Source organism: Rutidosis leptorrhynchoides, chromosome 10 (genome assembly GCF_046630445.1).
Source record: "Rutidosis leptorrhynchoides isolate AG116_Rl617_1_P2 chromosome 10, CSIRO_AGI_Rlap_v1, whole genome shotgun sequence".
Classification (NCBI taxonomy): domain Eukaryota; kingdom Viridiplantae; phylum Streptophyta; class Magnoliopsida; order Asterales; family Asteraceae; genus Rutidosis; species Rutidosis leptorrhynchoides.
The window spans coordinates 283,464,717-283,487,325 of NC_092342.1; the positions used below are offsets into that span (position 1 = coordinate 283,464,717).

At 34.9% G+C, this 22,609-nt stretch overlaps 2 protein-coding genes across 2 annotated transcripts; both read left to right on the forward strand.

The window, feature by feature from the left end:
- Window positions 1–315: 315 nt before the first annotated feature.
- Window positions 316–17,136, forward strand: LOC139872169 (separase). The gene is made up of 27 exons (XM_071860005.1): window positions 316–977; window positions 1,287–1,464; window positions 1,556–1,663; window positions 2,093–2,227; window positions 2,326–2,699; window positions 2,919–3,024; window positions 3,158–3,283; window positions 3,510–3,803; window positions 3,987–4,103; window positions 4,506–4,727; window positions 4,832–4,942; window positions 5,375–5,512; window positions 5,598–5,954; window positions 6,405–6,494; window positions 6,932–7,195; window positions 7,301–7,424; window positions 8,216–8,947; window positions 9,035–9,272; window positions 10,699–10,801; window positions 11,238–11,435; window positions 12,480–12,520; window positions 12,626–12,855; window positions 12,928–13,174; window positions 14,498–14,873; window positions 15,713–15,952; window positions 16,166–16,253; window positions 16,352–17,136. The coding sequence occupies exons 1-27, from the start codon at window positions 316–318 to the stop codon at window positions 16,867–16,869; spliced, it is 6,417 nt and encodes a 2,138-aa protein (XP_071716106.1). The 3' UTR covers window positions 16,870–17,136.
- Window positions 17,137–18,268: 1,132 nt separating this feature from the next.
- On the forward strand, window positions 18,269–19,465 carry LOC139871096 (uncharacterized). The gene has a single exon (XM_071858838.1). The coding sequence runs from the start codon at window positions 18,269–18,271 to the stop codon at window positions 19,463–19,465; it is 1,197 nt and encodes a 398-aa protein (XP_071714939.1).
- Window positions 19,466–22,609: the final 3,144 nt, after the last annotated feature.

The window sequence follows — 22,609 nt, forward strand, 5'->3', positions numbered from 1 at the left end:
CATCCACACTCATATCCGCTTATCATTTATTTAGATCATTCATAGACATATTCATTTAATTTTAAATGGATCGAATCAGATGGATATCCGATGAATCAGACATCCATTGCCAGTCATAACTCACACACCCGGCCAAAAAGGGGATGAATATACGGTAATAATAATGCAGGGACTAGTTTTGTAATTGTTCAAAATAATTTAATTTCAATTTGTTAAACTCAACCCAAATTTTCCTTCCTTTCCCGCCCCTTTCACCACTCATTCTTCTTCAACACTCTACACCATTTTCACACACAAACACACACACACACACTAATGGCGGATTCCGGCGGCGCCACCGAATCATCACTCCTCTCGAAGCTCGAACCATCCGCCGATCTATCTTCCATCCACCACCTATTTTCCTCTTACCTCCAACCATTTTCCCCAATTATCCAAAACCCTAAAAAACGTTCGAAATCAACCAAAATTGACGCCGAAACGACAACCACAATTCGTTCATTAGCGAAGCAGTTCCTTTCATTTATCACTAGATCCCTAACTCTGATCCCTAAACGCCTCAATGAAACACCTAAACTCGATCCTGAGCACGCTTTAGAACTTTTTGAAACGTACGCGCTTTGTATAAGCTGTCTGGAAGCTGTTTCGTCGCAGTTATCATGTAAACCTTATCATGTTCAAATTCAGAGGGTTAGGTTGATACATTGTTATGAATATTGGGGGAGGTATAATGATGCACAGAATGAGGGGTTATCCGTGCTCGAATTTATCGGGAATATGTCGGGTAAACGAAATGGAAAAATAGTTGAACGAGTTGTTCCGGAGTTAGGGAAAGAGAACGGGGATAAGGACGTTGCGTTATTGGTATTCGAGGTGGTTGTGTCACTTGTTAAGTGTGCTGCGAATGCTCGAAGTAAAAAGGAGGAAGATTACAGGAGAGTGCTTACAATGGTCGATGAAATTGAGCCATGGTTGAGGTATAATTTTCACACTTGCATATGCTAGTTTATGACTGAAGTCAAGTCACCAATAATGATAATTTTATAACAATAGATGAGAATGAGATTAGTGTAACTGTGGAATCAGTCTTTATGTAATTAACTCTAAGTAAACGGTTATAACCGAAGGGCCTATGTCCTAGCCGTATATGAGGAGTCCATCAACCAAGAGGAATGTGTGTATATGAGCGCACTGATGTACATATACTGTGTGTTAGGTTAGTGTGCAAGATTGCCTTTTTATTAAGAAGTAACGGTTAATATAGTTTTAATTTGGTAACATGTCAGGGTTATTGATGCGGATTCATATGAGAAGTTGCACAAATCGCTTGTATCATATCTGAACAGATGTACACTGTTTGTGGTCGGTGAATATGCATTATTTGATAGAAACCTGGCACGCAGGTTTTGTGATGTAATATTTAAGGAGTATAGAAGATCGCCCGTGAATGATCAAACATCAAAGGTGAAGTGGATTCTATAAAAATCCATTTTTTCAATGGCTTAACAACGTTTAATAAGGTTTACATGAAGTTCTATTTATGTTCCCTCTGCAGTTTGGACGCAGGATATGCAGTTTGATTTTTTCGGAGTTGGACAATCAGTTATTGTCCAATGTAGGCATACTAACTTGTGTGCTGGATAATATGGCTAAGGAATGTAAGGTAATCATTTAAATTCAAATCTTAAACCTAAATTCCCATGCTATACGTGAAGTTTTGTCATCTACTATGAAGTGTGCCAATATGCTACGGCAAACAACGACTTGAATATAAAGAGTATGCGAACCACTATTGAGTTGGGGTTTGTATAATACTTCACTAGGTAGTTAAAGTTTCCAAACACATTTGAAATGGTACTAAAATCACCTGCAAAGTGTAACCCTCATTGGACCTTGTAACATTAAGTCAATAATGGAAGCTTACCATGAGTCAGTAGAGAGAACAAGGCATTTAGTCCATTCATTGTTGTACATTTTATTTGGTTCTGGTTATGTTTTAATCTCGTGTATAAAATGGTAATAAAATGTTAAATCATATGATTACAATACGAGATTGCTTAATTGGATATTATTGATAAATTATGCTTGGCAGATTGGTAAGGAAACAGCTATTGTAAACTTTCTGGAACTTGCTGAATATTGTGCCCAAAAATGTAGATTTGCAACTGTCAATATTTGTGGTGCAGTTGCAACTCACTTTGTCAAATTAGCAGCTGATTTGTCTCAGGTATTTACATATGCTTATGTTTCAGTTTTATTATTTTTTTAACAATATTTTCTGGCTTGAGTTACATGATTCCAAATCTAATAACAGTCAGTTTGTAGGTAAATTTATTAGTTGATAAGATCATGAGGCTTTATGCAATCACATTATCTATGAGTGATTTGAGATATTATTCACGAGGGTGCAACTCAAAGACGCCGAAAGCTGTAAATGACAAATATATCTCTAAAGTTTTGCTTGATTTGGAGGATGAGTTACAAAGTTTTACTACTGTCCACGGCTCAGTAACTATACTGCCTACTGATATGGAGTCCTATATGTCACTTTGCTTTAATGCATTAAAGTTCTTGTGTGAGCCACTTTCCGAGCTGATAAATTCAGAGCGTAAGAACTTACTTTGTGAAATTGAAGACATCCCTATCAAATTACCTAACATTGAGGACACTTTTCATCAGTTCAGACGTTGTTTTTTAAGGTAATACGACGAGTAATATGACATATTGGTGCATAAGATTTGAATTGCTTTTAGCTTAGTCTTTATTTATTCACACTGAAGTTTATATGCCACCATAGCAATGTGAGAAGCCAAAAGTTCAAGTGTATTACTGTACTTTTGTATGTCTGTATTTCTTGCATATTATTTGATGAATAAAGCCACTTACCAAATTTCATTCCTTTTGGCTTGTGGATACAGTGCATCAGAAAAGGAGATAGATGTATATGAGGACAACAGCCGGACTATACTTGCTATAGCTACTGCTGCTTTCACACTATCTTTTACTACAAAGCAAAGGGCTAAAGTTCGTGCCTTTTCTACACTATTATATCAATTACAGTTACATTTTATGTTGTTTGTTACCCTGATGATTACATCAATACTGCTAGCTGTTCTAAAACTTATACTGAACTAATGTTATGTTTTACTCATTGTAGGAGAGTGTTAGTTTTCTTAAGCATCTTATTAAAGTAGATAGAGGCCAAGCTAACGGGCTGAAATATCTCTATGCCTCTTTGCACAATGTTGGTATAGTTTTGTACAGAGATAATAGAATAAAAGAGGTACTGCATTTAATTTAACCTGTCATACCACCCAACTTCAGTTGTTTATTATTAATCAGTTACATGGGACCCGTTATTATAAACCACTGGTCTGATTTTAGTTATCTTTGCTATTTTCTATCCTCCTGATATGTGTATATCCTACTTGTACATAAAACACATGCTCCATTTGTTATTTTTTATTTCATGATATTGGGTTCCCAATGATAATGTGTTTTACCTGTAGGCTACAGAGTCATTTAAATTATGTTGCCAAGCAGCATGGAAATGCATTCGACAATTTTGTGAGGCGTCTGCCTCTAGTAAAGACAAGTCTTCATGTGATCTTACAGAGGATTCCATAGCTGCTTTTGTCACAGAGGCATGCTCAAAAAGCACTTTTTTACTGGATATACTTTACCAGTGTGGTAGTAAGAATATAAGTAACACTGTTACAGATTGTCTTCAAAGTTGGTCTGTTGCTCATAACTTGTTTGACAAGATTCCGGTTCCCGCAGCTCTGGTTAAACAATGGGTAAAGGTAAGTAATAAAAATGTCTTTGATAAATTTACTACAGTATATATTTGATTTGATTTACTTTTGTTTGACTTGTTAGATGTCAAACACAATGCACATTATCCATTCAAAAGTTGACAAGTTGAAATTGGCTCCTCTAAAATTTACTGTACATCACCTTGGTTATCTGATTTCATATGCTTGCAGATACAATGCAAAGAAACGAAAGACCCTGAAGCTGCGCGTATGGTTCCAACGATAAATGTGTTAATGTCAAAGGATTCGGAAATGTTAAAGGAAACTCTTGGTATTTTATTAGAGCAGGTTCTCTTTCGTCTCTTACTACACACACATCTATATATATATCTTTGTGTCTCTTTTTCTCCTCATATATACATATATAAGTATATAAGTATAATCAGATCAAATAAGAAGCCAAATCAATGGTAGAAGAAAATCGATACACTACTTTTGTAACGTTGATTCACACATGTGTGAATCCGACCAAATATTGTGAAGTAGCAAATCACTTGGCTTCTCACGCTTCTCATTGAATCATATGCATAGATATAGATATATACAATTCATATATGATATATGATATGTGTCTAATATTGTAAATTGCAATCCTCTTTTATGTTTTTTATTTGTCCATTTTAAGTTACCAATTGTGTTTTTTAACAACTCGCATAAATTTGTTTTAAGAACCTTTTCTCCTCTATTCAGGAGCTTCAAGCATATACAGAAATGAAGTCTCTCAATCCAGATCTATCTAAACTAATGCAAACTACTATTACAAAGACTCTATTTGAAGAGATCTGCACAACGAACGTTAATTGTTTACAGAAATCCAGGATTCTCATTGCTAATGCAAGGGAATCACGAGCATGTGGAGTTGAAGGTCTGAATGACTGTCGTCAGAATTTGTCTGATGCTATATCTTTACTGGTGAGTTTTTCTAATTTTTATTAAAATATGATATCTCTTCTTATTGCTTGTTTAATTTAAAATTTATTTGGTTTATAATGAAACTGATGTAATTATTTGGCCAGAGTGACTTGTGCAGTAAGGACAAGGAAGACAGTGGTCCAGTTTGTCAATTATTAGCCGAGGCTTATTGCTTACATGCATTGTCTACCCAAGAGGTGGAGCCAAAATCAGAGGTACTACTTTTTAGAAGGCCGAATCTTACTCTTGAAAATTTGTATACTTTATAGGTTGCTGGTTTGTTATTCATATATACACAATACATAATCTTATTATTAGAGGGAGCATATATCGCCCGGTCACTTTTGAATGGGTCAGTTTTGATGTGTTTATCTTATCTAGTTGGTTGAATATTACATTTTGTGCCCTTCTAGTGTCTTATTTATTTACTTTTTTAATGTTTTACAATGGCTTTGGTAATCATAATTAACACATTGTTTAATAAATATGAACAAAAAGTGTTAGTGAGCAACTTAACTCGACCAGCCTGTTTTATTTTGTAGCATTTCAACTCGAACCCGTTTTGACCTGTTACTCATATGACCTTTCACTTTTGCCTTATTATTATTTGTGTCTTATATATGTTTTACTCTTTCTGGTAAAAACAGTTTCTTTCTGAAGATATAGGCAATGCTTTAAGGCTTTGGTTGAGTAAAAAACACTCCCAATCTGTTGAACAGATTGATACAGAGTCTCAGAATACAATCACCTTGCTGTATCATGTTGTGGATTTTCTATCACTTAAGGTTAATTATCTTGTTCATCTTTGGTTTCTTGTTAGCAATTCCTTGTTTCTGTGCCTCATTATTTACGATGTTTATTTTCTTACAGGGCTATGTGGAAGATCATTCTGACATATATGAAATACTGATCAGATATATTACACAGAAGAAGAGTGTTCCTTTGGAGGAGTGCCTAGCTATGTTATGGCAATCTAGAAGCCTTAATCATGCCCTTTGCACATCACCTGTGAATGACACATTCTTTACGATATTGTCGAATCACTGTAATTTGTCCATATCTAAGGAGTTTTGGAGAAGCTGTATGGAGAGATCAAAAGCACTAGATGTTGGTTTTTCACAGTGTTTTTCGGTCATCTCTACTCTTTCCACCCCCGATTCTTGTAATTCAGAACTTGCTACAACAATCGATGAAGTCAAGAAAGCTGCTTCTGATCTTATTAACACTGTATGATCTTTGTATTGGTTATATATCATGGTTTCTGTTAGAGGTGGCAAAATGGGCTAGTCTCTTAACAGGTCGAAATGGATTGGGTAACATGAGGCTGGGTTAGGTCATCAAACACTTTTGTATACCTGACTTTCATTACTTAATTAATATATTTGCTAATATGCAATAACAAAACCGTATTGTACAGTGATATTCTAATTTTTTGTTAACGGAACTATTTAGGCGATTCATGTATTTGACTACATTTTGAATGGATTAACCCCTCTCACCAGCTTTCTTTTTATTAAATCCTTTTCGCTTCACCTTTTAACTTGTTCGACATGAAACATAAGTCAAGTTGACCCAAGTAATTAAACGGGTCAATATTACCACCGCTGAGTTTATTATTTAAACTAAACCTTATTGTACATATGCTGATCTTTTATCCACTATTACTTCTTATTTTAGGTTCCACTGTCCAGCAAATCACTGTTTTTAGCTGCATATCTTTATTATGATTTGAGTGAAGGTTTGATTGCAAGGGGATTAATGATTGAGGTACTCAATTTGTGCTATAATCTTATATTTCATAGATGTTTCCTATGCAGATGAAGGTCCTATATGCTTTTACTTCTTTCATTTCTTAATACTGGTCTGTTACCGAGTGCTTCTAAAGATAATTTTCCTTGGGGATTTCTGTTGTTGCTTTGTTGTTAATACTAGTGGTGGGGCGTGTGAAATAAAGACCTTTTTATTACAATAAATTTCTATTTAGTTCTAGATTTGGATGCAAAAATACATTCTAACTTTCTAAGCGGATGCCTTTAGTCTAGGTGCCCAATTTGAAGTATTAATGATATTTGATTACTCAATAGATCATTTACCGGTCAGTAATAGACTCTTGTGTATTTGGCTTTACAATTTATTTTATTCTTAGTGGATTACTTGTATACACCTACAACTTAATCTTTTCTGACAAGTTTTCATATATTTAGGCTCTTATGTATGCAAAAGAATCCCATCGCTTGCGCATTAAACTTCTCAAAAAACATTTTGCCTACTCAATAGAGCAACACGATGATATCATGGATACTAATGGTGAAGTCATAAAGAAACGCGGATACCAACTTACAAGTTTTCACATGCATTCTTTGGTGGCCACAACAGCTTGGTCTCATGATAAGAGTTCAAGTGAATTTGAGGACTTCATTTTGACTCCATGGAACATACTGCGTTGTTATCTTGAAAGCATCCTTCAGGTTGCAATCTTTAACTTAGCTTTACATGTTCTTTGAAGTATTATTTGTTTATTTTATGTATTTATTTCAAAGATATCCTGTTATATGTTTGATGATGCACTTCAGGTGGGGTCCATTCAAGAAATGGTTGGAAATGGACACGAGGCTGAAGCTCTTTTACTATGGGGGAAGAACATCTCTTGTGTTCAACACCTACCAATCTTTTTAGTTAGCTTTTCAGCCTCTTTAGGTATGCATTTTTTTTCCCTTTTCGGTTATCTCTTGTCTGCTCAAGCCTCATCTTGTTATTCATCCAATGAGTTAGCTTAGGCTGCATACGTAGTTACAAGCACCTTGTATGTATTCCATATCACAGATGTACTTATATTTCTCGGACTCTAAGTAGTAGAGGTGGCGAAAAGGGGTGGGGTGGGGGGATTGGGTAATGAAGGGTAGTTCTGGTATGGGTCGTATAATGGTGACCTAGTTCTGTCTTTGTTCAAAAGAACAATTATATTACAACTAATCCGTGTGTTATATATGATCACTTAAAATGATGTTATCTCAATAACAATCTAGTTATTAAATTAGATGATTTAGGAGGTCCCATACTGTAAAAATACCCTTTATGGGACATTTATAATGTTTGCCCCATATCCATTATTGCTGAGAAAACTGGAAATTACCTCGGAGTATATGACTCATTTTCCTTTGAGCCAATACACCACTTATGTGGTATTGGGTTTTGTTGTTCCTTTGAGCCAATATTTTTCTCTTTATGTTTGACCCATTAGAGATAAAAACATAATCGAACTTGACCCACATAAGTAAATGGGATAAAGTTGCCACCTACTACTTGAAAAGTACTTTTTTTCTATCCAACATATAAATCTGTATTTATTGGGTATATCCACTTATATATTCCAGCCTATATTTCTTTGAAGCTTCTATCGTCGTTCCTTTTTCATGTATGTGTTTCACTTTAGGCTATCCAATTCACATGTATTAAAAAGTTACATTGTTTCTTGTTTACTTTTTCAGGAAAACTATATCGAAAGCAACGGCTCTGGCATTTAGCTGAAAAGGAACTAGAAAGTGCCAAAGATGTATTGGCTGATAGTGGTACTGACATCTCTTGTTCGAAATGCAAGTTAATTTTGGAAGTTAAAGTTTACCAACAACTTGGTGACCTCTCCAGAAGTCGCTTTAGTAACTCACCTGGTAATAAACTGCAAGAAGATTTATCAGAGGCTGAAAAATATTATCAGACTGCTGTGGACAAACTGAAACTTTCTGAATGGAATAATTGTATCAGCAACTTTAAGGAATCAAGTTCAAGAAACACAATGTTTTGTGACAGTTTTATGTTTGGTGCGAGTGATGGAAGTAATATATCTAGTTGTGCAAATCAGGCAGAACAAAAAGCTATCCAACCCAAAGTACCTAGGAAGGGAAGGAAAACTGTGAAGTCTTTACCACCACAAGAGAAAAGGGTGACTTCTAGAGTTACTCGATCTAAGCAAAAGAATGGATGTGCTCAAAATGAGAAGCAAAATGTTTGTGATGTTGCACTAATTACAAAGGGGACACAAAAGTCTAAGGGTTTTAGTACGGGTGCTTGTGGATGTAAAATTGCTTGTGTTTGCGACGATGTAGACTGTTGGCATTGTCTTCCTACCGGGATTATGAAATCCAAATCTTTGAGAAGTATTATACAGATGAAATGGGAGTGCACACGCAGGCGCTTTTTGATTAGACTACTCACTGGAATAGGTAACTTGAAAAACATTATCTTATGTTGTTACATTCATTCAGTCTATTCTTTGAAATTATTAAAATTAGTCCCTTATATATGATCAGGTAAATGCTTAATGGGCCGTAATGAAACTCATAGAGCGCTTGAAGTATTTATGGAGGGTATATCCATGATGGTCAACAGGAGTACGTTTGGCGCATCATGTTCTCTGCTTTCAGTCACTTTTTTGGCCGAGTTAATTGAGAGGAATGTAACCGGAGATGTCTTTGCAGTTGAGCAAGCATCGATATTATACAACATATGCTGGTTATCTTTAAAAAGCTCATCAGACAAGGCTACAAGGTATTACTCGACATATGCTCAAGCTATATATCAAACATACTAGGTTGTGTTGGTGTGTGTGTATGTCTGTTTCTATCTGTAAGGCTCCGTTTGCTTCTTAATGTTATGTTTTGAGTTAGCTGCTCCATATTCTTATTACACGTCACTACCTTATGCCTGAAGAAACAGTTAGATGCTTTACAGGTTACTATACATTACATAACATTTTATTTAACCTATATTTTATGTAACCTAAGTTGAATAAAATAATTCTCTACAGCTGCTTCTTAGTTCTTGTATGTTTCACCTCACCGTATCATTTTTCTCGTGTTCTCAATTTTTCTAACTTGAACCTGAAATGTCTTTTGAAAGTACTCCTTGAGTTATGTAAAGGTAAACATAGCATGTAAGATGTGAAAGTTAATCTTGAAATGAGTTTGCTATAGATACCACATATAAAAAATTTGAATGGCAAACACCTAATCACAAGTGGTCAAATGGGTTGAAAACCTTCCGAAGTGTTTTTTATTGAATGGAACCTCCTAAATCCTTCAGTTATAAGACCTGGAGTTTAAGTGTAATGCTATTGTTTCATAATCATATCTAATACTTTTTTTCTCAAAAGTTCAAATATATAAAAAAACATAACCTGTTTGGTTTTCCGGTCAGTCTTGCCATAATCTGCATGTACTAAACTCGAGTCATTTAATCCCTGTCCTTTATGACCCGCCCGTCGTGCCACTACTAGTTATCCTTGATAACCTTGACGGCTACCTTTCATTTGCTTTAGTTGCGTTTTAGCGTCAAAGTTACTAGTAGCAAGGTATTGGTAAAACCAATATGACCACCCTACGTAAAGATCATAGAAACCTATCATAGTTAGAGATCCTTCTTCATGTAGTACTTATTGCCTTGCTAAAGACAAATATCATGTCATCTTGCCAGAAAAAAGTGCTCACTGTTTCTTAAATACCAAATTGTCTATTCTTCACAATAATATCAACTGTTTTTGCATAATTACTGGTAATTTTTATGATACCATGCTTTTGGTGTGTATGTTCAGTTTAATTTTAGCATATTCTAGGACCAAATATTACGGACCTTAAGGTCAAGGAATAAGTACATGTAACACAGCTCTGTCTTAGCTAGAATCTAAAATTGGAAGGCACGTATGTTCTCCAATGAACGTTTTTACTAATGCCCTTGAAATTTGATTTGTATCTCTCTTTTTTTTATTTTTTTTTATTTTATTTTATTTATGATCTGAGATAGACTGTTTGATATTTTTTGGTAATATATTTGAACTTGTTCCAAGAAATATTTCCTTCTCATTGTCAGTGAGCTTTTCTTGTTAAATCAGCTGTGATTTCTATATATGAAAATTTACAACCTGTGTTTTACTCTTTCGATTTAACTCGTGTCATCTCTTTTGCTATATGTTTTTTAGGGACCAATGTTGTGACATGTCGCCCATTCCCATACCATTAGTTGTGTCTGGATTAAAGCTTTCTTTCATACTCGGCCGTGAGTTTCCTGAACTCTTTCAAAAGGTAATTGAAATTTGATACATCTATGTTATTCTTCTTTCCGTTACGATACAATATTAAAAGAAGTTAATAACGAACAATCTACTCAATATAATTCATTTCATTTATTATATGTATTTATAATTCATTTCATTTATTATATGTATCAGCTAGGAAAGAATCTTACTAATCTTTATTATCCATCGTGTCAATGGAATTATCAATCTAAAGAATGCTTAGTTTTATAACTGATATTTGCATAATTTATTTATATTAGACAATTATATCTTATATAGCTAAATGAATTCTGCTGTCATGTAAACTCTTGATTTTTATTAGACAATTTCATTTATTATAGGATTATTTATATTTATTGGAAGTAGTTAATGGTTTGACTCCCGTGAACTGTCAGATTCTATTCAGATTTTATTTAATTTGGCCGTCAATGATCATGTCACAGGTTTCGCGGTTGCTTGCTCTTTTGTATACACTTGCTCCCTTGAATAATTTTTTTTCGATGTTGTCGTCTTCTAGCAATACGCTATCAGAAAGCCAAATGGCATCTTATTTCCATCAAGCATCTCTGGGTACTCATCTCACTTACCGGTTATTCTCTCATCTTGGCAGAAAAAAAGATGACAGCACTATGGATGTTGATGTAAGTATATCAAACTGCAATTGTTATTTTATATATCTTTAACACCATTATTATATAATCACATGTTGATCGAGTATTATCTATTCTGTTGTTGTCACTCATCAAAGGTGCAGTATATCCTGTCTCTAGTTAGCCTTTTGCTTAAACTTCTTGTTAAGTTTGTATATAATAATTTGCTGTCGAGTTTAACTGGTGATACCTTTTTTCTAACCTGATGCAATTCTTTCTCGTATATAGTTACTGGGGATCTTTTTTTTTAAATGTTGTCAATATCATTGTTTGTATTCATACATATTTTATGAGTAGTAGTATTTTCATCACCAACATCTGTGTTGGCAATTGCTTAAAGAGCACATCTATTAAGCTTACTCTACTATTATTTGTACCTAACAAATTTACATAAAAGTCGTTTATGATAAAGTCTTGTGTATCTTGCATGATTAAAGTAAGTATGCTAGTTAATGAAATTAACGTAACATGGATATGCTTTTTGGTGGTGTTTATGACAAATGATGCAATTCACATTAGCTTAAATCAGAGTTATGTATGTATCAATCTTTATGTGAGCGAGTAAAAAACATATAAAAACTTGCTGGTAACCACATGGATATATGCGGTGTTTTGATTTTGTAGTGTCATCTATGCAACACTAGAATGTTCACCGTCTGCTTTATTTTAATCATAGTACTTTATAGTAACGACACTCATGTTAGTGAATTAAAACACATTATACATACATAAATTCTTAACTTTCTTCTCTTTTGTACTTCTTTTTGTGGATGAATCATGAACGAACAGTCTATCTAATCTACATGTTTTTTATTTGTACATTTTGGTGTTCACATCTCTAGAATCCCACCTTTTGTGTTTTACTCATTCTTAATATATAAGTTGTAAATTGTAAAATGTCACTATATTATAGTGATCATCATTTATAAATTCAGAATAGTGATTCTGGATCCAACTCACAATTGGGCAACCACATTTTTCTAGATTGCACATGTATACTCTCCATTTGATTTTGTCCACATCTTTCATTTTCAGGAATTATGCCTTCCGAGCTCATCTTTTCTCAGTTTGCATAGGTATGTGTATCCCTTCTTTATTGATACTTTTGACAACGTAAAGCACACTAGCTCATTTCGTTATCTAACATCCTCCAACCGCCAACCGCCAACCCCTCCCTGCAGGCTGGCCCCACAATCTGTTCTGGAACTTGAAGAATTCATATTGAAGTTTTTTGAAAAACTTCCCTGTGTGACAATAGTTTGTGTTAGCTTTCTTGGAGACAGTTATGTCAGCTTGCTGAGAGAGTTATTGTCCTATAATATTTCTACCCGTGCATGTGTAATGTTTTCTCGTATGAATTCAGATAGTGCACCAGTTGTCGTTGTTCTGCCTGTTGATCCAATCTTATCAGGTAACCGAAAACGTTTACAATTTTATAAAAAGTGCATCTGAACTAATAAGATTTTATGTTTAAAACCTTTAGGAAGTTCAAACGATGATGAAGGTTCAAGTTCTAGTATGTTACATGACAAAAGGAGTTGTGACAAGTTATGGTGCTGTCCTTGGGGCCAAAGTATTATCGATGAAGTTGTACCACTGTTTAGAACAATTTTAGAGGAAAATTACTTGTCGTCATCGGGATACACGTTGGAGGAAGATACTAAACAAAACAGATCATTATGGTGGAATCAAAGGAGAAAGCTTGATCAATGGCTCAGTGATCTTCTGAGGTTAGACTTCGGCTACTATTATCTGCACCTTATATTATTGCTTTTGAACCTTATCATTAATGGTTGAAATCTTAACTCATTTACTCATAAAGGGACCGATTTGGGTTATCATTTGTTCAATGGGTCAAATCAGTCCAATAAAAAATAAAAAGGCCAATCGGGCTGAAATTTGCCAGGATATTCCACAATTCATACTATTTACCGTAATATGTTTATTGTATTATTGCAATAACATTGGTTTTAGTATATCAATATTTTTTATTATGTTTTTTTCTAACGTTTTTCATGTTCATGTTACCCGGGAGGACGAGTCAATGAATAAACTAACTATAAAAGTGGACAGAAAATTTTTGTTGGTCACGGCAACCCGGTTTGACCTGTTTGAGCTGCCCTATAATTATACCAACTGAGACCCATACTCTCAAATTTGGAACAATTGGGTCAAGATTTCGGGTCAATTGGGTTTTGAAAAAATCAGGCTTAGCAATGTAAATCAAAACTTAAAAAAAGATCCAAATGGGTTTCTCTCCAACCTATTGAGTCCTGTACAAAAAATAAAGGAATAAGTCTAATGGGTATCAATTCTCAAAGTTCAATAAATAGAAATAGGTCTAATGGGCTTTGTGAGTGGGTCAAATGGGTCGAGCATAAAAAGTTTCATCCGCCAAAAATTTATGAAAGCATACATGGTTTTATCACTTATTATGTATATATTAATATTTCTTATGCATATATAATAAATAATAAATAATAAATAATATCAACTTAAATAATGTAATAAATGTAAAAAAATGATGTAACCTGTTTGACCCATTTGACCCAATTTGCTTGTGACCCGTGTCGACCTGTTACCCAAACGACCCAACCTGAACCATTTAGACCCGTTTAAAAAATTGACCCGTTTGACCTATGACCCATTTCAACTCAAAACCATTTTGACCCGTTATCCAAACCGACTCAACCTGACCCGTTTGCCAGGCATACCTATAATAGACAGCTGTAACCCAAATCTGCTGTGACTCGTTACCCAACCAATTTGACCTGCCTATGCTGTCACCTTTGATAATCATATATTTTGATCTGGTCGTTTTTGTGCAAGGTGTAAATTTACCGATATACATACTTATAAATAAACTATAAACTATATACATGTTAATGGTGCTGAATTTCTACTTTTGTTTCGTGATAGATTAATAGCTGCCCAACCTCTATTGTATACATGAAATAATTAATCTAATAGATAATACACCTAATTTTACTATCTACTAGCTTTTGTTGCTCTGTAATATTTAGTTGGATTATCAAAGTTTTTGTATTTCTCAGTGACGTGGAAAGTTTATGGTTTGGCCCTTGGAAACACCTTCTTTTGGGCGAATTATCAAACCAAAAGCAGCTTGATTCTGTACAAAAGAAACTGCTGAAGGATTTAAGATCTAAGTGTAAACTTAATGTGCATGAAGACATTATCAAAGTTGTAATAGGTGGCGGTGTGCATGCTTCTCAACGTGAAGAATGCCTTGGAAAGATATTTTTGAAAAAAGGATGTTACATTGGTGGAAGAGGATGCGAAAGTCCCGGGGAGTATTCTAACAGTTTATCCTCTGTAGCTTCTGAGTTGATATCAAATGCTGTTAGAGAAATTGGAGATGAAGATTTAGATAGAGAACCTGTTATATTGGTGCCAGACTTTGACATCCAGGTAATCCTTGTTATATACGATGTATTATCTTTATTAACTTGTTATACATGCTATTTCTATGTTGCAATACCCGCTCGATTAATAATTTAAATACAATTTATCTTGTAAGTGGAGAACGGGTGGGTAGGGAAGATTGGGTAACGTGTTAAAATAAGTTACTCCCTCTGTCTCAGTTTTATTGTCACCGGACAAAAAACACAAAGTTGAAACATCATTATTACAAGGTACTTTTTGTCATCTTTACAGTTTTATCTCTTACTTTTTATCTATCTTTTTGTCTTAAATGCATATATTAAGGACATAAAAGATCTTTACCTCATTATTTTTATCTATTTATTAAGAATCGGACAATTAATTTGGGACATCTCATAAAGGAATATTGGACAATAAATTAGGGACCGAGTGAGGACTACTTTAGGGGTAAGTGAGTAGGGCAGATGTGTATTAACTATGTGATTATAAAACCTATGTTGTCAATCAGGCGATTGGTAGGGTTTAATCATTTAAAAGAACATTGTAGTATTCGTTATTTTAGCCAAAATAATAATAATAATACTCCGTAATAACTAAATCTAAAAGAACTCTGGGTTTAATGTCATTTATTAATCAAGTGTGTCCTGGTTAACCCACATGATTATTTTTCTTCTCTTAGCTAAGTTTTGCCTGTTTGATTATTTGGAGGGATGAAGTATACCCAAAATTAACCCATTATATGACATAATGTATATAGTTCATTCCTGGATTGAACATATATGTTTCATTATATAATTATTGATGTTTCATCTTTTGTGTAACATGATTATATAAAAATGTTACATGCTTTGTTGCTGAACCTGCAGATGCTGCCTTGGGAAAGTCTCCCGATACTACGAAACCAGGAGGTGTATCGCATGCCTTCTGTTGCCAGCATTTCATGCACATATCACAGATCCTGCCATTTTCAGGACAAAATTAATAAAGATCCTGCAGTTTACCCTATGATTGATCCGCTTGATGCCTACTATTTGCTAAATCCAGGTGGCGACCTTTGCAGCACTGAAGCGGAATTTGGTAACTGGTTTAAAGATCAAAATTTAGAGGTATGTATTTTCAAATTTCAATCTGTTTATTGTCACCATGACTAGAAAAGAAACCTCTATCATTATCTACTGATTACTTTGCTTAAGGTGGCACATCAATCTACTTCTGAAGGAGTCAATCATTTTGACTTCTCTTATTAACTATAAAAAGCAGATATTTTTCGTCATCGAATGTTTATCTAGATCTAAATCTGAAGTTAAACTTGTATACAGGGGACTACTGGGACCTCACCTTCCGTGGATGAGCTGAGTATGGCCTTAAAGAACCATGACTTGTTCATTTACCTGGGCCATGGAAGTGGTATGCCTACTTGAAAACTTGCATCTTTTCATACTTAATTTTATCAATATTAATATTTTTTTACTTGTAATTGTGATTTTTTTATAATGCTGTTTTAGGGATACAATATATTTCGGGTGGCGAGATACAGAAACTTGACAGGTGTGCAGCTACTCTCCTTATGGGCTGCAGCAGCGGATCATTATCACTAAATGGACCATACACCCCAAAAGGTGCTCCATTATATTATCTCTTTGCAGGCTCACCTGTCATAATTGCCAACTTATGGGATGTAACTGACAAGGATATTGATCGGTTTGGCAAAACAATGCTTGATTCGTGGATCAAGGTCAGATCAACTAACTCGGTGGATTGTGAAAAATGCACTGAAATTTCAGACAAATTAGAAGAGTTGAATATAGATGGAGGTAAAAGAAAAGCAAAGAGAAAACCATCTACAAGTACATCTGTTGAAATTAGTGTGGTTAATAATACTTCTGTATCTGGTTGTAAACACAGACCTAAGATTGGGTCATTTATGGGACAAGCTCGTGGAGCTTGCACACTCCCATTTCTGATTGGAGCTGCACCAGTATGTTATGGTGTTCCAACAGGTATCAAAAAGAAAACATTGTAACATGATGTTTTTTTGTGTAGGTGTCGGGTTCTGTAATTTGAAGCAAAATCAAATTTGTAGCAAGAGCAATAGATTGTAGAACAAATTTTTTATTTATGCGCGAGTATAAACGTAAACAAATCAAAAGAAATGTATATTTATGAATCATTGTTTGCTACCATGAGTTATGTCTAAGTTTTCACTGCATTTGTTATTCTTTAAGAAAAAAAAAGTTTCTACGGATGATAATTTTAGTTTCAACTACATGTATTACACATTTAGATTGTTCTTAGAGCATTCTACAAGGAAAACGACACTGGTTATAACAAAGAGGAGGCTTCAGTAAACAAGGAGATAGATTCGGGGAATACTGGTAATTTGAACTTTGCTGAAGCTGCGACGGGAGGTAATCAGTCTAAAGGCACGACAGGTATTATCCACAAAAAAATTACTTTAATTGATCAAGATGTGGTCACCTTTCCTGATTCTCAGGAAGCTATCTTGATTAAAGTGAAAGAAGTTGAATCCATGTTGAATTTTCATAGAATATGTAAAGAAGAAGGCTTTTATAATGTGTCAATTCATCATGTGGGAGGTTTTTGATTATGGTTACATTTCGATTCAGTTAAGGATTGTACCAAGTTCAAGGAAAATGTTTTTCTTAAGAACTTTTATGCTATTGTTAGACCTGTTTACAAACATTTTATTCCCAATGAGAGATTTGTCTGGATTGAGATTGTTGGATTGAGATTGTTGGCCTTCCTTTATGTGCATGGGGTACAATTGCATATAAAAAGGTAGCAGGTTTATTCGGAAAATTCATGTTCTTCGAAAAAGGCAAGGATGCAACTATGTCTGTTGGTAAAGTATGTGTTGCAGCCAAACAGAAATCTATGATAAATGAAGAAGTTGAGGTCATAGTGAAAGGTAAACAGTTTGCGGTATTAGTGCATGAAACTGGAGATTGGAATGTGATTCTAGATAAGGAAAAAGAAGGTAATGATAAGGATGATGAAAATGACAGTAAAGTTAATTCAATTAATTCGGATATGGTCAAGGAGAATTTTGAAGTTCATTCTGATTTGAATGAAGAAGAGAATAATGATACTTTTGTTCAAAACGAAGCGGTGGAAGAAACAGTTTTCGATTCCGTTGGGATTCACCAAAGTTGTGATACTCAAAAAGGTGTAGGTGGTAAAGAATTTAACTCTGGATCGAACTCCTTTCAACCAAAAAAAGTTCCTTCAGCTACTGACGAAAGTAACAAATATAAAGGATTTCATAAATTTCATGGTGGATCCATATTTTGCGAACTTGAAAAGATGATGGACTTGGGTGAGAAAATGGGAGTTGATGTCTCAGATTGTCAGAATGCTTTCCATAATCTGATTGACAGGATTGGAGCTTATCACGTGGATAAATGAAGATTCTTTCTCTTAATGTGCGGGGGTGTAGAAAGAGGAGAAAACTATTGTGGGTCAAAGACCTTTGCGTTCGTAATAGTGTTATGTTTTTGGGTCTCCAGGAAACGAAGATGGTGCATTTAGATTTTTTCCGTTTAAAAACGATGTGGGGTAATATGACTTTTGATTTTGCTTGTTCCCTATCGAGAGGTCGTTCGGGAGGGATAGTGTCGATATGGGATCCTTCTTTTTTTTGTAGGGAGCGTATATGGTGCGATGACCATTATGTGATCGTTAAAGGAAGAGTTTCGGGGTTGGTAGATCCTTTTTTTCTTGTCAATGTCTATGGCCCTCAAGACATTCGTGACAAAGCTCATCTTTGGGATTTTTTAGTTGATTTTAGATCTCAACACACGGGGTCTTACATCATGTTCGGTGATTTTAATGAGGTTCGAGAAGAGGCGGATAGATTCGGGTCTCATTTTAACCACGTCGGGGCTTCACTTTTCAATTGTTTTATTGCTAATGCAGGTCTAGTTGAATTACCGCTTGCCAATCGGAGATATTCTTGGATGAATAAAACTGGAATGAAGATGAGTTCACTTGATAGATTCTTTGTTTCCCAAGAAGTTAATCTCTCTATTCCGGATTTATCTGTTGAGGCGTTTAATAGGGGATGGTCGGATCACATTCCTTTATTTCTTCGAGTGGATAGAAAGGATTTCGGTCATATCCCGTTCAAAGTATTCAACTCATGGTTATACAGAGATGGTTTTAAAGATTTCGTAGACACGGCTTGGAAAGAACATGATATGAACATGGGGTTATTTGAGAAAATGAAAAGGTTAAAACGAAAGATTAAGGCGTGGGTTGTTGCAAATAGATCAAATGACAAAAGTCGTCTTCACTTGTTAAAGGAGAGAATTAACGAGATCGAATGTAAAATGGAAAACTCTTGTGCCTCTCTCGAGGAGTTAGACGAGAGGACAAAGAGTTTCGTTGAGGTAGAAGAGATTTCTCAACTGGATGATCTAGATATTCAACAAAAATCAAGGATCAAGTGGGACATCGAGGGGGATGAAAATTCACAATTTTTTCATGGTTTGGTTAATTATCAACGAAAACATAATCTAATCAAAGGTATCTTCATCGATGGTATGTGGAACTCCAACCCGAAAGAGATTAAAGATCATTTTTTTTTATTTCTTCGCTAACAAGTTTTCATCCCTGCAATCTGATGTTCTGTTTCCGAATCTAACTCCTTTTTCTACACTGAATAGAGATGATGTTGTCAGCTTAGAAATTGAGTTTACGGAACAGGAAATAAAAATGGCGGTGTGGTCATGTGGGAGTCAGAAAACACCAGGGCCCGATGGGTTTTCATTTCATTTTATCAAATATTTTTGGGAGATTATGAAGGCTGATATTATATCAGCTGTAAATAATGCATTTAATTGTCGGTCGTTGTCTAAGGGTGCGACTTCATCCTTTATTACTCTAATCCCGAAAAGCACCAAGCCTATGCACCCAAACAATTTTAGACCGATCTCGTTAATTGGTGCATTTCATAAGATTATTGCTAAGTTGTTAGTTCTTCGTCTTGCTAAGGTGAACGATAAAATTATAAGCCCTGAACAAACGGCGTTTATTAGAGGTTGACAAATTCTAGACGGTCCGTTGATTCTTAATGAAATCATAGAGTGGTACAAGAAGAATAATAAGAAAATGTTGTTATTTAAAGTAGATTTCGAGAAAGCATTCGATACTGTTAATTGGGAGTTTTTGAATTATATGATGATGCGTTTAGGTTTCGGCTCGACTTGGATTGCTTGGATTGTTATGTGTCTCAAGTCGGCCAGATCTTCAGTTATCATTAATGGTAGTCCTACTCGTGAATTCCCTATTCAAAGGGGTTTACGACAAGGGGATCCCTTAAGTCTTTTTTTATTTTTAATTGTCATGGAGGGTCTAAACATTTTATTGCATGAGTATGTTTCTTCAGGTCTCATCCAGGGAGCTCGAATAGCTAATTCGGAGGTTATCGTGTCTCATTTATTCTACGCCGATGACGTTATGATTGTTTCAGAATGGAATACTTTGGACATGGAGAACATTATAAGGTTGTTCTCTTTGTTTCATGATATTTCTGGATTGAAGATTAACATAGATAAGTCCAATGTTTATGGTGTGGGTGTTATGGAAGTGGAATTACGCATCATGGCTACACATACAGGCTGTATGGCTGGTGCTTTTCCACTTAATTATTTAGGGCTACCTCTTGGTGCCAACATGAAGTTAGTGAAAAACTGGAAGGTGTTGGAAGATCGATTTGTTTAAAAATTATCTAGATGGAAAGGTAACTTGTTATCTATGGGAGGACGTCTAACGCTCATCAAATCTGTTTTAGGTAGTTTGGGCATTTATTTTTTTTCATTATATAAATGCCCAGTTGGTGTTCTTAAAAAATTGGAGAGTTTACGTTCTAGATTTTTTTGGGGATTTTTTTGGGGAGGTGGTGAAGAAGGGCGAAAGATGACGTGGATTAATTGGCAACAAGTTCTAGCTCCATATTCTAAAGGTGGCCTTAATGTGGGGAGCTTAAAAGCTTTCAACTTGGCTTTATTGTTAAAATGGAGGTGGCGATTGTTGACTGATAACAAGGCGTTATGGGTTAAAGTAATCAAGGTAATTCATGGTGATGAGAATTCATTCGCTCAGATCAGACATAATAAGCGTGGTACATGGGGTTCCATCACTTCTACTTGGTCTGATCTACATACTCGAAATATAATTCTCAATAATGTCTTCAAGAGAAAGGTTGGAAATGGCGCAAACACTAAATTTTAGAAAGATATTTGGATTGGTGATTGCTCGCTTGCTTCCAGGTTTGGTCGTATTTTTTCTCTTGATATCAATGGTGATTGTACTATTGCAGACAGGTTCATCAATGGGGTTTGGGTTTGGGACTGGTCACGGGAGTTAACTTCTTGTCGTCATCAGGCTCTTTTGCAAGATTTAAAGTTGGTAATCGATTCTTTCGTGTGGGGGGATCAAATGGATTCGTGGGCTTGCACTATCTCGAAACAAAGCTGTTATTTAGTTAAAGATGGTAGAATGATGATAGATAATATCTTGTTACCTTCGAATGGCCATTCTACTCGTTGGATTAACACCCTTCCTCGCAAAGTTAATATTTTTATGTGGAGGGTGGAGTTGAATAAACTTCCATCTCGTCTCAATCTTTCAAAAAAGGGCTTGGAAATTATGCACATTGATTGTCCTTCATGCGGATTCAGCGTCGAATCAACAGAGCACGTCTTGTTTGAATGTCCGATCGCGTCTCAAGTGTGGTCCAGAGTGCAACTTTGGACTAATGTAGATATGCCACACTTTTGCTCTTGGAATCAAGTTTTGGCTTGGTTAAACAATTGGAATTTTACGGCAAGAGTGAAGGACCATATGTTTATTATTATGGCTGTTTATATGTGGATTATGTGGAGATACAGGAACAATGTGATTTTTGGTGAAAACAAGATGAAGAAAGCAGATCTTTTTGATTCTATATGTAATTTTTCGTTTAATTGGATTAGATATAGAAGCAAATGTAATATTTCTAAGAACGATTGGCTTTGTAAGCCATTGTAAGTTTTTTGTGGTTGCTCTTCTAGTTTCTTTCTAGAGTGAGTAGTTTATAAAATTTGGCTGTTCAAAAAAAAATTCTACAAGGAAAAGTTACAAAATCTATCTACCCAAAAAATATCATACACAATTTCAACTATAACCAAGTGTTCTACAACTAATCTTACACATAATAATGTCAAATGAAGATGTCAAAGTGCATGTTGTCATACGTGAAAGTAAAATACTCGAAATCTAGATGCATATTGTCAAACTATATCTTGGATGTGTTGTGTAAGGGTTCAAAACACGTTTTAGTAAAACGGGTATCTTTGTAAGGGCTGGGTCACTTCACGTTGAGCCAATATGTGGCTAATAAGTGTGTTGTAGACGATTACAAAATTACCTTATATCAATCGTAAGTAATACTCCTTCCGTCCCAGAAAAACTGTCTGATTTGACTCTTTATTAAATTTAAGATATATTATTAAATCGTCTAATTTTCCCTTCATTAAATGAGAGATTTTAATTAAGGGTTAAAGCTATAAATTGGCTATATACTTACAAAAATGTCCCCATGTCATCCATAAACCCATTTGTGTCCTACTGTCGCTTACAAACTTGTAAAAAGTAGGCTAATATCAACATTTTATAGTTTTTACCTGTTAACTAATTTTGACATGATAATTTTTGTTTTTTATGAATTGCATATGCTTCGTTCGTTTTTCATGAACCTGTGA

Excerpts from the sequence above, each read along its gene's own strand:
- LOC139872169 (XM_071860005.1), top strand. The coding sequence starts at position 316 with ATGGCGGATTCCGGCGGCGCCACCGAATCATCACTCCTCTCGAAGCTC. Across the intron at positions 1,465-1,555 it reads TGAATGATCAAACATCAAAG|TTTGGACGCAGGATATGCAG; the intron begins GTGAAGTGGATT and ends TTCCCTCTGCAG. Across the intron at positions 4,104-4,505 it reads TTGGTATTTTATTAGAGCAG|GAGCTTCAAGCATATACAGA; the intron begins GTTCTCTTTCGT and ends TCCTCTATTCAG.
- LOC139871096 (XM_071858838.1), top strand. The coding sequence starts at position 18,269 with ATGAAGATTCTTTCTCTTAATGTGCGGGGGTGTAGAAAGAGGAGAAAA.